The 15,810-nt window shown below is 45.7% G+C and overlaps 1 protein-coding gene across 7 annotated transcripts in view; it reads right to left on the reverse strand.

Annotated features, from left to right (window-relative positions):
• KIDINS220 (kinase D interacting substrate 220) overlaps nucleotides 1–12,278 on the reverse strand; it is a 108,367-nt gene extending 96,089 nt beyond the window's left edge. For all 7 annotated transcript variants that reach the window (XM_066237245.1, XM_066237243.1, XM_066237241.1 and 4 more), the window contains exons 1-4: nucleotides 12,153–12,278; nucleotides 6,514–6,657; nucleotides 4,828–4,926; nucleotides 3,632–3,730 (exon numbers count right to left, since the gene is read on the reverse strand). In XM_066237245.1, coding sequence (XP_066093342.1) covers nucleotides 3,632–3,730; nucleotides 4,828–4,926; nucleotides 6,514–6,621 — 306 coding nt within the window. In that variant the 5' untranslated portion in view covers nucleotides 6,622–6,657; nucleotides 12,153–12,278. The remainder of the gene's footprint in view (nucleotides 1–3,631; nucleotides 3,731–4,827; nucleotides 4,927–6,513; nucleotides 6,658–12,152) is intronic.
• Nucleotides 12,279–15,810: the final 3,532 nt, after the last annotated feature.

Consider the following 15,810-nt stretch of genomic DNA (forward strand, 5'->3'; position numbering starts at 1 on the left):
AAAAAGTAAGAAAGCACTTTAAAACAAATTAAAAACATAAAAAGACAGGGCATCTTACAAGGGCACAGAAACTCCCAAAGGCCAAAGCTGGAACAACTTGAGCAACAAAATAGGAAAGAACTGAATTTAACCCAAAGAATAAAATCAACATTCATGGGTCCAGATATACAGTGTGTAAAGTCATGGTGCACTTTTGACTGGTCACAGGAAAGCAACAAAAGGCGATAGAAATGTGAAATCTGCACCAAATAAAAGGTAAACCCTCCCAGTTTCTGTAGGATGATGTGGCAGCATGTGCGCATGCGCAGATGATGACGTAACACCGTGTATACAACGGAGCAGCCCACAACCATGCCAGTTGAGATGTGGACGGTACAGAAGAAAGTTCAGTGTGTTCTGTGGCTCGCTAAATTCAAATCCGTGACCAAAGTGCAACATGAATATCGGCGCATTTACAGGTATAATGAAGCGCCACTACATAGGAATAATGTTACTCGGTGGGATAAGCAGTTGAAGGAAACCGGTAGTTTGGTGGAGAAACCCTGTTCTGGTAGGCCATCAGTCAGTGACGAGTCTGTAGAGGCTATACAGGATAGCTACCTAAGGAACCCAAAAAAATCTGTGCGTGAGCCCACATCGAACTGCACTGAATAGGTATGAAACTGGGAGAGTTTTCTTTTTATTTGGTGCAGATTTCACATTTCTATCGTCTTTTGTTGCTTTCCTGTGACCGGTCAAAGGTGCACCATGACTTTACGGACACACTGTATTTATATGAAACAGAGACAGAGACAATTAATAAATGTAGAGGGAATGAGGAAAAAGGAAAAATCACCATGCAAGATACATCAATGAATACTAAAATAAATCAATGAAAGTTTAATCAAAAACAGGAGCCCTGGCCAGTTGGCTCAGAGGTAGAGTGTCCACCAGGCATGTGGATTTCCCAGGTTCAATTCCCAGTCAGGGCACACAGGAGAAGCGCCCAACTGCATCTCCACCCCTCCCCTTACCCTTTCTTTCTGCTTCTCTTTCTCTCTCTCTCTTACCCTCTCAGAGTTATGGCTCAATTGAAGTGAGTTGGCCCTGGGAGCGGAGGATGGCTCCATGGCCTCTGCCTCAGGTGCAAAAAATAGCTCACTTGTCAAGCAATGGAGCAGCAGCTCCAGATGGGCAGAGCATCTCTGGGTAGGGGGCTTGCCAGGTAGATTCCAGTTGGGGCGCATGTTGGAGTTTGTCTCTCTGCCTCTCCGCCTCTCACTTAATAAAAGAAATTAAAAAACAGGATATTTTTTATAAATCAAAGTTTCTTCCCCAAAGTATTTAGTAATTACAAAAGGAAAAACAGTAATCTGACAGTGAAGAAATCTGACAGACAGTCCCTTAACCAAGAGATCAAGGTCAACATCGCCAGTGGTGCCCTCAGATACCAGGGGCCAGGAGTGGTGCGCTGAGAAGAGCACATCCCCTCCATGGTACCCTTCCCAGCAAAGCACAAGCTCTAACTGAGCCACGGGAAACACCAGACAAATCCAAATGGAGAGACTTTCTAAAAATGACAGGCAAGTAGCTTCCAAAGTGCCAACATCATGAAAGACACGGAACGGCTGACGTAATTTAGGTCAAATTATACAGCTGGGCATTTAGTCAAGTCAAATCTTACATACACCAATATTTTCATTTGTAAAATGCCTGCCCAGGACTGCTTTAATATCATGTCCACTTTAATTATATACTGTCACCCTACACAAGCATTTAGGAGATACATTTTTTTTTAAGTGAGAAGAGGGGAGATACTGAGACAAACTCCCATGAGAGAAGGGAAAAGAGATGGGGAGAGAGCAGATAGTTGCTTCTCCGGTGTGCCCTGACCAGGCATCAAACCTGGGATGTCCATATACCCGGCTGACACTGTCCATTGAGCAACTGGCCAGGGTTGGAGATAAAAATTTTACCTTGCAAAACTGTCCAAATGTGCAAAGTGAAAAGATTAGAACTGAGTGCCTGCAGCAAGAGCTGTAGTTTGGCAACCATTAAAGGTCCTCTCAAGAAAGACGCCTCAGCCTGACCAGGCGGTGGCGCAATAGATGGAGCGTCAGACTGGGATGCGGAAGGACCCAGGTTCGAGACCCTGAGGTCACCAGCTTGAGCGCGGGCTAGTCTGGTTTGAGCAAAATCTCATCATTTGGACCCAAGGTCGCTGGCTCAAGCAAGGGATTGCTCGGTCTGCTGAAGGCCCGTGGTCAAGGCACATATGAGAAAATAATCAATGAACAACTAAGGTGTTGCAATGAAAAAACTAATGATTGATGCTTCCCATCTCTCCGTCTGTCTGTCCCTGTCTAACCCTCTCTCTGACTCTCTCTCTGTCTCTGTAAAAGAAAAAAAGAGAGAAGAAAAAAAAAAGAAAGACGCCTCACTAGACCTCCGGATATTATATCCCAGATAACCCAGGGACACCTCTCCTCCTCTCACACAGGTCCAGGGACCACACCTTCCCCATAGCTCGACAGGCACAACCACCCACCGGTCCTATGAGGGTACGTTCCCTCAACACTAACTGCTAGGGAGGTACAGTCCTCAGTTTCCCCAATTTTCAGTCTTTCAAAGCCAAACACAAAGACTCTCTAAATGTTAAAAGGTGTGATAATTACTCCAGGGAAATGAGAAATACAGAGAACTAAAAAAGTTTAAGAAATCACTTTTTACGAATCCTACTGAGTTCTGACAGTCATAATGTACAGTTGACACTTCCTAACTCCCTTGCTGAGTCAGGCAGACAGGGGTTCAACTCAGCCCCATGGCTCCACAGCTGAGGGACTTGGGACACACAGCGCACTTCTCCAGTCTCCTTCCTTGAGCTGTGCTACGTGCAGCGCACAGAGGGTGGCGGGGACCACTGCACAGACCGCGGGCCCCCAGGGCTGCCTGGGAACGCTGCTCACCACCATATACAGGGTGCGCAGGGGAGCCAGCAGACTGCCGAGGCTTCCCGAAGAATCTGCAGCCAAGGGACACGTGTTCTATCTATCAAGACAAATCAGTTCTTCTTTCTTCCACTGTTAAAATTAAAATGAACTTTTGAAAAGATTAAACTTTTTGCAGAATAAATAAGCCAGAAAATAATCCCTTTCTTCACCTTTGTGCTATAAGCAGATGCCAAACTTGAAAAGAGGTAAGACAAGTAAGGAGCATATCTTGTTAAGCTCATAATGTGTTCGACGGCATATCCAAACACAATTACAATTTAAAATTAATTTATAAATATTATTCTGAAAATTGACTAAACTACAAATATTTTTAAAACTAGACTATATCCCTCTTAAAGTTCCCCTTAAAGGAAACAATTGTCTCATAATTTCTAAAACATGGACATATAAAAGATAGTATTTTTAACAATATTTCAAAATTTTAAACTCTAAAACTGAAAACAATGACTAAGAACATTCTAAAAGAAGTATATTACATCACTCAGGTTTTAAAACATTGCTGAGGGTCATTCAATGCCCCACGCCCATGTCCTGAAAGCCCATGACACCCATGTGGTGTCAGCTCACACACAACAACAGCACAAGCTCTCTCACATATCTGTTACTGCTAAAAAGCGGCAGCTGACTGACAATGTACATACCATGTCCCGGTGCTCCAAGTTCACCCCACACTTAAGCAGTTCTTCCACAATGTGCACGTGCCCTTCTTTTGATGCTGATATGAGTGCTGTCCAGTTATCCTTCAACACACAGACACAGATGTTACCATTTCCACACCAAAAATAACACTTCAAAATGAGAAAACAGAAATTTGAACATGCATACCAAATGATCACAGTACACTGACATGACCTGACCCACTGCACTCGAAAAGGGCTTTTCGGCCTAAGAGCTCTGGTGAGAGTATTTCTGCTGCTTGTATCATTACAACGGCGCAGAAATGGTTCCACAACTGCCTGTCCAGTCTTTCCACCAGACTTCTAATCACACACCGTGTTTTTTTAAAAAGGAAAAAAGCTGACTATGAAAACCTCAACGCTAACGCTGTGCCCAGCAACCATCACTCTAGATTGAAATTAAAGACTGTAAAGAGACTAAAGAGCACCCTTCCGATCCCATGATGAATTTAGAAACCAGGTGATAAAGAAAAAAGGTTTTGCCTTTATGAGCACCCTTCCGATCCCATGATGAATTTAGAAACCAGGTGATAAAGAAAAAAGGTTTTGCCTTTATTTTTTTAATTAAGGCTACAAGTAACCTATACTAAATTTTATGGAGTGCAATTTAATTCAAATGACCATTCAATAAAGATCATCAATTTAAAATAGTTAAAAGGAAAAAACCGATGAAACTGTGTGACCGACCCTAAGAACGAATTCCCAGAAGGAGAGAAGGTAGGAGGAAACATGAGCCTCTTCCACAGTGGTTTACCCCTCAGAAGGGACATCAGAAGGGACCACATCCTTCTGACCGACCATGACTGTGTGACGATATTTAATGGCAAGGCACCACCGTGAGGCGCAATTCACCAACACGACTTACGTGTGGCCATTTCCCAAGCGGGCGTGTACGTCCATGTGCGCGTGTACGTCCATGTGCGCTCCCTGTCCAGCCAGGGCCACCCACATGGAAAGACGCCAGGAGCTGAGCCCTTGCATTCAAAGTACAAACTCCTCTCCCTTTTAAAAAAACTGACTTAGCATGTTATTAGGTACAGTTGCTATCTAACATAGTATCATTTGTAACCTATCGTTTTGAATGACTTGATCAAACAAACAAACAGCAAGGTTCAGGAAAAGACAAAGAAGATAAAACGGTAAGTTATGTCCGTGCATACCAAGTCCTCCAGGTTGCAGTTCGCTCCATTCTTAATTAATTCCTTCACTATTTCCAGACTGCCCTGTTCCGCCGCGATCATCAGAGGGGTCTGGCCACACTGGGGAACCGAAGAGACACAAAAAACTCGTCAAGAAGCTATGCTTTAACTGAAACTCAAGAAATATACCATGCTTACATTCACAGAATGGGATGTCAAGCTCTGTTTACAGAATTTCTTTAGTTTAGAAACACCTATGACATCTTAAGTTTTCAGTTTACTACTAATATAAAAGTCAAAGAGAAAATAAAACTTTTTTTTTTAAAACACAGCATGATTAATCTGTTTTGGCACTATAATTTCATTCAAAATCTGTAAATATGAGTAACACCAGGCTCTGGGAAGTAATTACCATAATGTATATAAAAATCTTAGGGATATCTATGGTAACCAAATTCTCTCTAACGATACACAGTTAGAATATGATATAAAATGTGGTATTAATAATATATATGATATAGCATCAGGATTAAAGGGAGAAAAAACACATTTATATATACATATATATGTGAAAACTAAAATCACTTCTCATCCACTGGCAAAAAAATTACACTACATTAAAATACAGTTTTAAGAAACAATTATTTTTATTAAGTTTTATAAGAGAAATACATACTTTGCCATTAAAAATTTCATACAAAAAGTCTATTAGTTCATAAAATGTTGAAGCTTGGCTGTTCATGATGATATAAGATCAATTTACTTCTATTGTTGAATAGAAATAGCTAATATTGAAGTTAACAAAATGATAAATGTATACTTCCAAATCTTATTAAACATAACACATGACCTATTTAATTGTCTCTTACAGATATAGGATCTTTAAAATCTCAAGGTGCATGGAACAAACAACTCAGGAAGGGAATTGGGGGTCCATTAAAGAAAATATTTCAAAAAGTTCTAATTTTGTCAGGTTAATCTATTTATAGGAAAATTGGGTTTAGAAGCTCTCTAAAGCTTCCTAGAATCACTCAGATTTTAGCAGTCAAACTTCCTAAATATTGATCATTCCATCTGTAAAAAAAGTCAATCATAAGCCTAAAATTAATATGCAATCATTTATATAAATTCAAATGAATTCCAAAGCTATGGAACTTGAAGTATTTTTAACTATAAGAAATTATGTTGCCCTGGCCAGTTGGCTCAGGTAGAGTGTTGGCCTGGCATGTGAAAGTCCTGGGTTCGATTTCTGGCCAGGGCACACAGGAGAAGCACCCATCTGCTTCTCCACCCCTCCCCCTCTCCTTTCTCTCTATCTCTCTCTTCCCCTCCCGCAGCCAAGGCTCCATTGGAGCAAAGTTGGCCCAGGCACTGAGGATGGCTCCATGGCCTCCACCTCAGGTACTAGAATGGCTCTGGTTGCAACAGAGCAACGCCCCAGATGGGCAGAGCATCACCCCCTGGTGGGCATGCTGGGTGGATCCCAGTTGGGCACATGCCGGAGTCTGTCTGTCTGCCTGCCTCCCCCCTGCTTCTCACTTCAGAAAAAAAAAAAAAAATGATGTCATCATTTTATGTCAGTATTACCAAGAGTGGGACTACGTATTTCTTACTAACTCACTTTTATCCTCAGCACACTGCCTTATACACAATCAGTAGTCAACAAATATTTACATAAAGAACTGGATGTTAGAAGCCTGGTCTTACCTCATTTCTCTCATCGACATCCTTGCATTTCTCCAGAAGAGCCTTCAGGGCAGGGATGTTTTCTTCTTCTACGTAATTTATTACACTCTGTGATATCAGAACTGACATTTTCACAGAAAGCTGTGGTTACCTTTACCCCAATACCTGTTAAAAGCAGATTAGATAAAATACACACATTTGTGACCAGAAGGAAAAAAAACAACTAACCTTACCTTGTACTACTACCCCTCCCCTGGCAGGACTGAAAATCAACTGCCCTCGCTCCGCTGTCAGAATGCCCACTCCTCTTCCCGAGACTCAGACTCATCTCAATCTAACTCGTCCCACCTACAACTCCAGATCTGGCACCTACGGCTTCCCTGAAGAAAGCAATGCTCCACTGCTCCCCCTACTGTCCTCCCGGCCTCAGTAAACCGCAGCTCCAGCCGCCTTCCTCTCAGGCCAACCAGTCTCCGACCTTCCTCGTCCTCTTACACTCGACATCCAATCTTTTAGCAAACCCTTTTGGCTTTACTATAAAATATACCTCATATGTGATTCCTACTCACCACCTCCATCACAACCACCCTGGTCCAAGCCACCAGGCCCTTCCCCAGACCCCAACTGCTCTGCTTACTTCCACTGTCTGCTCACCATAGCCTATCCACCACAAGGTAACCATGGTCATCTGGTGAAGACACACGCTAGCCCAAAACCGTCACACGCATCAGGGTCACCTGGAGACCCTGCAGAACACGGACGCCCAGCCCTGGCCTCAGACAGTCTGACAGCGGGTTTGGTGCGGCCTCTGGGCCTGCGTTTCGGACACGCTGGCAGGCAGCCGAGGACTGGCAAGCTGGCCCTGGACTGGCACAGTCAGACTACATCCTTCCTCGTTCAGGCGCTCCAGTGTCTTCTCAAAGCACTCTGGGTAAAACCAAATGTTTTACCTCGGTCTGGGTGTCAGGGTGCTAAACCTCTTTCCTCCTCTCCCTCACCCCTCCTCACCCATCTCTCTGCTTGAGCATACCCAGCACTGTGCCACCTGGGCTCTCTGCACCCACTGCCCCATCTGCCTAACTCATCCTCCAGCAGACACGCACACAGCCCCTCCATCACGCCTTTGGGTTAGTTTATCAGGAAAGTCAGCCCATGTTATGCATAGTACCAACTCGACAAGTTCTCCACAGTGGTCCCCATGCTCCCTCCAGCCCGCCCTACTTTATGTTCTCCATGGCACTTCCCACTACCAGAAATACAGCGTGTGTGTGTGTGTGTGCTTACCGCCCATCGACCACAACGTGATATGAGCTCCTGAAGAGTAGGGGCTTCTGTTCTATTGGACATCCAAATGCAAACAAACCAACCTCAACTCATATCGTGCACCAAATACACATACTAACACAAAATGGACCTAAATGTCATATCAAAAAGCACAAAACCTCCAGAAGTAAACATAGACTACTTTGGATTAAGCAAAGATTTTTTTGATAAAACACTAGAAGCACGGTTTTTACAAAAAAAAGATAAACCAGAGTTCAGCAAAATTAAACACTTTTGCTCTGTTCAGACAGTAATGTTGCTTGGGACTGGTGACTCCTTTCTTCTTTCCATTTCCCAGCTCTGGAACAAGAAGGCACATCCCATGCCTGTCCCCTCACTGTACTTTATAGTACATAACTTTTTTTCTTGAGGTTCATAGGTTCACAGATGAACAGGAATCATTCCTATTCCTTTAGGATGGACTATGTACCCAAAGCGTCACTTATAGCTGATTTAGATTATGGCAAATTAGAAGTTTTAAGTGAACAAAATTCAAATAAATTTTTGGATGTTGAGTCAATCCTATTATAAGCTGAGACTTTGGAAGGCCTGGAAATGGGGTGAACATGGTTTGCGTGTGGGGTGGAAGTCTATCTTTGGGGGCCAAAAGTGAACATGGTTTGTGTGCAGGGTAGAAGTCTACCTTCGGGGGCCAGAGTGAACATGCTTTGCATGTGGGGTGGAAGTCTATCTTCGGGGGCCAGAGTGAACCTGCTTTGCATGTGGGGTAGAAGTCTATCTTTGAGGGCCAGAGACATAAAGCTGCACTGCATAAATCCATTTACATGACATTCTCAAAAAGAAAACTAGACAGACAATAACAGAGCAGAAGTTGTCAGGGTTAAAGGTGAGGGTGAGAGACTTTGGGGAGTCCACAGATTGCTGTATATCCTGACTGTGGCAGTAATTATACAATTATATGGCTTTGTCAAAATTCAAAGCTGAACACTAAAAAGAGTCGCTTATTTTATATGTAAATTATACCTCAATATAGAATAATCATCAAAATATTTTATTTGATTCAGTAACTTCATGCTAAGAATCAATTCTAAAAACAAAAAAACATGGAAAAAGATTTTAAATACAACACAATAAATACAAGAACCTTAGTTATAGGGGATTACATAAATTATGGTAACATTCACACAGTAGAAAATAGAAAATATACACAGAATTATCAAAATGTTTCCAAAATACGCACTGACTGAAAAATGAGTGTGATATATTAACTGAGAGAAAAAAATAACTTAAAAAAATCTATATATACAGTCTCTCAACTATTTAAAATAAACGCATTTTTAAATACTGAAATGGCATAAATGTCATTTTTGTTTTCTTTGGAACCTTTATTTTCTAATTTCCTAGAATGTGGTACTTTTATCATTGAAAACCAGTAAGAAGTTTGCATTAACAGTCATCACCAACATCCAACACTCTCCCTTATTGCCCTTTCTTACAGGACCGAGTCTGACACTGCAGTAAGGCACCCAGGTAGGCTCTATACCACTCCCCCGGACCAGCCCGGGCTCATCCTAGCGCCCCCGCCTAGCTGAGGCACTCAAAGCTGCCCCTGCCCGCCGGCCACTCCACACACCCACCCTGGCTCAATTCACCCCTCCACCCTGAACACCGTACATATCCACTCCACCAAAGAGTCTATTCTCTCCGCGGAGTACAATAGTTACCACACTCTGTCCCATCCATTTCCCAATGCCCAAGATCAGCCAACGCCACTATCAGTGCCTAAGTTTTGGGTCTTCACCATCTATACCATATAGTAAGACTAAGAGTGCAAGCAACAAACTTATACTACCTCAAGCAAAACAGAAAATGTAAGGATACTGATTTCCCATAACCACACTGTGGGAAAGGTGGGTGCCATTGGACCTCAAATGCCAGCAGAATTCTCACTCTCTATTGGCCCACTCGACTTTCATTATAGACAAACTTCTACACAAATGGAAATATGGTGCCTACCACTATCCAGCCCCAAATCAAATTGTTTCTAAAACTAGAGAAAGTTTGGATTTGTTCCCAAATCCAAAAGTCCCAGAAAAGGGCTTTGACTACCCAGGTTGTGTCAGGTGTCAATCCGGAACCAATAAACTATAGTCACATTACAAGGTCACATAGTATTGGCACTGTTTCCAGAAAGGAGGAAACTGTTGTGGCCTAGGTACCTGTCCTAAAAAAATGTCTCTGGCAACATCTCTCAACTGGATCAAAATGACAGTTTTCCAACTTGTGTTTCCTCCCTCCTGTCTTTGCCCCCTCTGGTCCAGTTGCCACAATGAAGCAAGAGGAATCAGAAGCATAATTCTCTTCAAATCCTTCAGTTACTTCCCCATAAATTCATACTGGAAGAACAGAAGCCTATGGCTTTATTACTCACAAGTTATTCAAGGAACTGAACCCTTACACGCCTGTTAAAGCCATTGTAAAGATTCAATTCCATTAATTCCTAAGAAAATCGTTGCTCTTTGGTAATGCAGTGAGGACTTGTGAATGAACCCAGTTCTTGGTTCTGATGGGGAGGGCACGCAGATCCTCCACAACCCCGCCCGTTTTCCCACTCCAGCCTCATCTGTTTCTCCCCTCCCCGGCCCCAGCCCCCCACCGGCACCCACCTCCCCACTCCATCCGCAAGTCCAGCTGCAGCCAGACTAGTCTCCTGGCAGCGCCACAGTTCCCTGTTTCCAGGCCTTTGCCCTACTGCCCCGTGCATTCAGGTCAGGAAGGCCATCCTCCACATGTACCCCTGCACAGCACTGATCCCAAGGGCAGCTCTAACACCATCTTCTCCGGAAGCTGGCACCCAGGGCTGCTCGCTCCAAGCGGGACCAGTGCCCCTCCTCGGGGACACCTCCACGCCCTGAGGACACCTTAACTCGGATTGCTCCCACTACACTCAGCTTTCCACCCTACTCCCCTCATCCACATCTCCCCGACTGTAACTTCCTGAGGCAGGGCCCAACCGACATTTAGCATGATGTCCAAAGCAGCCGGGCGTGGCATGCACTGTCAGACAGTGGTTTTTCCCAGGTGAACAGAAACAACCTCACAGAACACAACATCAGAGAAGGTCACGCTGACAGTGGTGGAATCAAGACAAAAACAAAACCACTTGGTAATCATACCTGAACACAGACAAAAATATGAGCATTGTCCAACCTTCATTTCAATGTTCTTTCTCTCTTTGAAACCGCCCTCTTCTAAAAGTGCAGCTTAGTATAATGCTAAAAAGGGGGTGGGGGGCCTAGAAGCAGATGGCCTTGCTCTGACTCCTGACTTGTGTACTTACTTATTGGATCACCTTGGACTGATTTCTTGACCCCCCAGTATCTAAGGTTCACCACCTTTAAGCAATGGCACAGCTAGGTGAAAATGGATGAAAATAGCACCTAATATAGACAGACAAACTAAAGAACGAGTAGTTACTGCACAAGACAACAGAATTTTAACATTTCCTCACTACCCTTTCTCAGTGGCCTCCCATAACCTGGGTCACTCTGCTATCATAGGATATGGCTTCCATCGTGGGGTCCTTTTTATAAATGTCCTCCTTTCTCAGCACTTGTCTACACTTGCAATGTACACATCAGCCTGTTTGATCATCGTCTCCCCTCACTGGGATAGGCATTTCATACGAGAAAGGAATGGTGCCTTTTGTTTCATACCAAGACCCCCGTCTGATGAGAGTGTCCACGCTGGGAACGCCGGAGAACAAAGGACACACCTGCCCGCGGCCTTGCTCAACCTCGGCTCGGCCCCGGGTGCCCTACGGGGCTGAAAAAACAAAAAGGAAAACCGCAGGCGTCTGAGCCTACGTGAGGACGCGCGTGGGCACGGCCCCAATGCACCCGAACCCCCACTGGGGTCCGCGGGGGGGGGTGCCGGGCCACACCCGAGCCCCCGGGAACCCGAGCCGCGCCACGGAGCAGCGCCCCCAGCGGCCGGCCGCAGCGCCCCACAACCAAACCGCCTTTGGAAAGGCTCTTCCGTGGGCACAGCCGCGCCTCTGTGTCCGCGCGCCCCGCACGGAAAAGCCCCCGGCGATGCTTGCGGGTGCGGGACGCGTGTCCGTGGAACGCGCTCCTGCAAGGCCGACCCCGATCGACGGAGCCCGGCGCGCCGCGCCGGGAGTGGAGCTCCAGAAGCCCGGGGAACTCGGGCACGGGGCGGGGTCCCCGCGGCCGCCCAGCGCGGGGAACCTGCGAGTCACTACCGCCCCGGTCCAGCGGGGCTCCGATCGCGCGGGGGCCCCGGAGAGCCAGAACCTGAGTCCGCGCGGGACACCCCTCCGGACCCCGTCCCGCGAGGCCGACCACCACACTGACCGTCTCGCGGGCTCTGGCCGCGGCTGCTGTTACAAGACGGGAAACGGAGAGTCCACGGCTTCCAGCGAGTCGCGCTCCCCACGCCTGGCAGCCATTTTCCGCCGTCTCCCGAAACTGACAGATCACGAGGCTCAGGGCGGGGTTTTTCTGCTGTGGCCACGCCCCAGAGGGCGGGGATCGGTGGGCGGGGCCGCGAGCGAGGCGCAGCGGTCCGGAGTCCCCGGATCCTACCACCTCTGCTCGCCCTCCCCTCTAGCCTCCAGATAGGTACGATTTTGACAAGTGCCGCAGGCTGTCTCTTCCTTGTCGGTGTCACTCTTCTTGTTACGGATCATTTATAATCCCTCTTCACCGTCGTAATCAAAGCTTACTATGCACAGACCTAAACCGCAATTATAACTTTAGGAAGACGCTGCAAATAAGGGCCAACTCAGATCCCTTTCCCGGGAACCCAGAAGCGAGGTCTCTGCCCTCTCTGAACGCGGGTGGAATCTCCACTCTTAGTCCTGAGGGCCAGTCGGCTGCCCCGCTCCCTCACTCCCCCCTCCGCAAGCCCCCCTCCCCCGCAGTCTGGCTTCCACCCCATCTCCGTAGAGTGGGGGGGGGGGTCTCTGACCTGCCCCACCCACAGGCCCGGGGTATTTACCGTTCCTGGACCACTGGCCCAGGCTCTTCGTCCTCCTCCACGTTCTTCTCCAAGGTGTTGTTCCCTCACCGGGACATTCTTTCCTGCCTGTGTCCACCTGCTACCCACAGATGTGTTCTTTGCCCTTGAAGATGAAGTTTAAGCAGTCCCCTCTGTCCTGTAGCTTTCCGGATGACCTCAAGCAGATCTGTCATTCTATCTTCTGTGCTCACCTGTTATTTACCCCTTGTTGCTGAGGACACGGTGGGTCCCCAGGAGTGTGTTTTAAAGCGTAACCTGTCTACTCACTTTTCCCCCACTACAAGGCTCAGTCCATCCTTACTCCACACCAATTCCCCGCATCCTGTTTAGGACAGTGTCTGGTCTTTGCGAGCCTTTAGGGAAGAGAGTACACCATCTGCCACTCTGTCATAGCTTTGTGGTACTCTCTCATTATCCTATGTGTGTTACAAGGATATCTGATGAAGCCACACTCTTGGCTGATTTCTTCCATGAGTGCCAGTTGATCCATTGGTAGGTGCTTTTCCACAGTTCCCAGCCTTGGCACCTCAGGATGACCTGTGGACCTCTGTAAAAATCAAGTCTTGAAACTTACATGGTGGGGATCTTAAAATATGCCTCCTGCTGATTCCAGTGAAACGTTGTTCTCAGACTTGTGTTTTGGTCCCATTGTGTCCAAATCAGTCATTTCAAATAGGAACATCCCTTTTTAATGTCAAACTGTTTTTTTAAGGACCTACACAGGATAGCAGGTGGCCTTTTAGTAACTGCTGATTCTGAGAGCACCGAGGGAATTGGAATTTGTAGTTCCATAGCGATCTACAGCCCAGAATGGGAACTTTTGCTCTAAATAAAGCAAACTGCAGCAATCCCACCTTATCCATACTTTTGCTTTTCTGGGTTTCAGTTACCTGTGATCAACCTTGGCCCAAAAATATGAAATGGAAAATTCCATAAGCAATTCATAAACATTACATTGTGTACCATTCTGAGTAGCATGATGAAACCTCGAACCATCCCCTCCACCCCACCCAGGATGTGAATCTTCCCTTTGTCCAGCATGCCCACACTGTAGGCACTCCCTGCCCATCAGTCACTTAGTAGTTCTCTGGGTTGATTGACTTGTATGATATGGCATCCCTTGTGTGCAAGTGACCCTTATTTTACTTAATAACAGCCCTACAGCCACTCACATAACTTTTATTAACATGTATTGTTATAATTATTCTATTATTAATTAGTATTAGTATCTTACTGTGCCTATTTTATAAATTAAACTTTATCATAGGTCTGTGCAGAAAAAAAAAAAGTGTATGAGTAGGGTTTGTTTCTATCTGAGGTTTCAGGCATCCAGTGAAGGTCTTGGAATGTGTTCCCGTGGATAAGGGAGGACTGCTATATCAGAATAGTCTGCAAGGCATTTGACAGGTTTTCTTTGTGAGTCTGCAGACACAAAGGGAAAGTGCGGGTTATGTATCAGAGGTTGGGTCAAAAGACTGCAGGATCTCACCGAAGTGTGTTGGTGAGCGAAATGATAACTCAGGGAGACAGGCTCTTAAATCCACAAGTGCCTTCCCTGTGTAAACAACATTTTGTGGAGAGCTGACCCCATGATAATCCCCACCTTTCTAACACACCTCACTACCACCGGCCTTGGCCCAGTCCTCTTACCCCATCATTTCTGTAACCCCAGCAGAATTGCCTGGTTAGTGAAACGGCCCTGCCACACAAGCCCAGGATGCTGCGTTCAGGCAAGCCCAGGCTGAACCTGCCCACCAGGTGTGAGCCATACTGAGGTGCAATGACCCAGCATAAGCAGAACTCCTCTCCTTGGTGAACACTGAAATACAAGAGAAAGCAAGGGGAAAGGGAGACAGGAAACGGTGGTTCTCCAGCTCAGGTGGTCCCAGCACAGCAGGGCAGGGTTCTCAGGCAAGAGCCTAGCCAGCCCTGGTCCGGAAGGGGAACACATTCAGTCCCTGAACCTGGAAAGGAAATGACCTGTACCAGCTTAGCCTCCTCCCTGCCTTGTTCCCTGAATAAAAACCCCTGAAGATGCTCAATATACCACTTGTCCATTTAGAAGTACTTTTATAGCAGTCCGGATAACAGCTTGGAAAGAAGCTACCCAAAACAGGTCTTCCCTTATAGTCCGCAATTTTCATGGAGAAGAGGAGGGTCAGGTTGCAAGGGTGGGAGCAAGGAGAAGTGTCAGAGCGGAAATGCATTTTTAAGGGACCTTAAGCCCAGGGTTTTCATGATTATACCGGGCCAGGCATTTAATTACTAAAATGAGACTTTTTAATGACCTAATGTGACTCGGTAATTTTTCTGATCAAAGTGTCATAAAAAGCATTATGAAAATTATGAGACTGACTCAAAATCTCATCCAGGGGTGGGAAGCAGGAAGAGACAGATCTTTGGCGGGAGCAGTCTTGAGGAAGCGCAGTTGCTCTGTAACCATACTGATTCATTTTAAATTATCAAGCAGTTTTTCCTCCCTGAAGAGGTATTAAAAATTTAGGCTAGCACATCATTTAACGTGGCATTAGATTCAACTACTTTTATTATTAATGATTCTACTTTATCTCTGTAATTTTTTCCTTTCTCTAAAAGCAGCATTTAAACCTCAAGATAGCTGCTTTTCCATCTGTTTCTTATGAAATATTAAACCCTTCCTCCTCTACTTCCAGATTGCCTACTGAGTGGTTCTTCCTTGAGTTAAACTGACTTCTACCTAATTTACTTAGGCATTTGGATAGCCTGGAACCAATACAACATGTTAAATGACTATCACCTCATCATCAGTGGTAATATTTTCTAGAATAAGTTCTCCATGACTATCCTTCTTGGCCCTTTAAATTTCTACTGCTCGTCCTTCTTGAAGTTCACAGTAACTGATGCCTTTCCTCAGGGTCAAAATTTCTCTGCCATTCCCTCTTCCCCCCTCTGGGGGGGGCACTCATATGCTAGACCTTTTAACCATGTCCTCTGTGTCTCTCCCTCTCTTCT

The sequence above is a fragment of the Saccopteryx bilineata genome, chromosome 6, assembly GCF_036850765.1.
Source record: "Saccopteryx bilineata isolate mSacBil1 chromosome 6, mSacBil1_pri_phased_curated, whole genome shotgun sequence".
NCBI lineage: Eukaryota > Metazoa > Chordata > Mammalia > Chiroptera > Emballonuridae > Saccopteryx > Saccopteryx bilineata.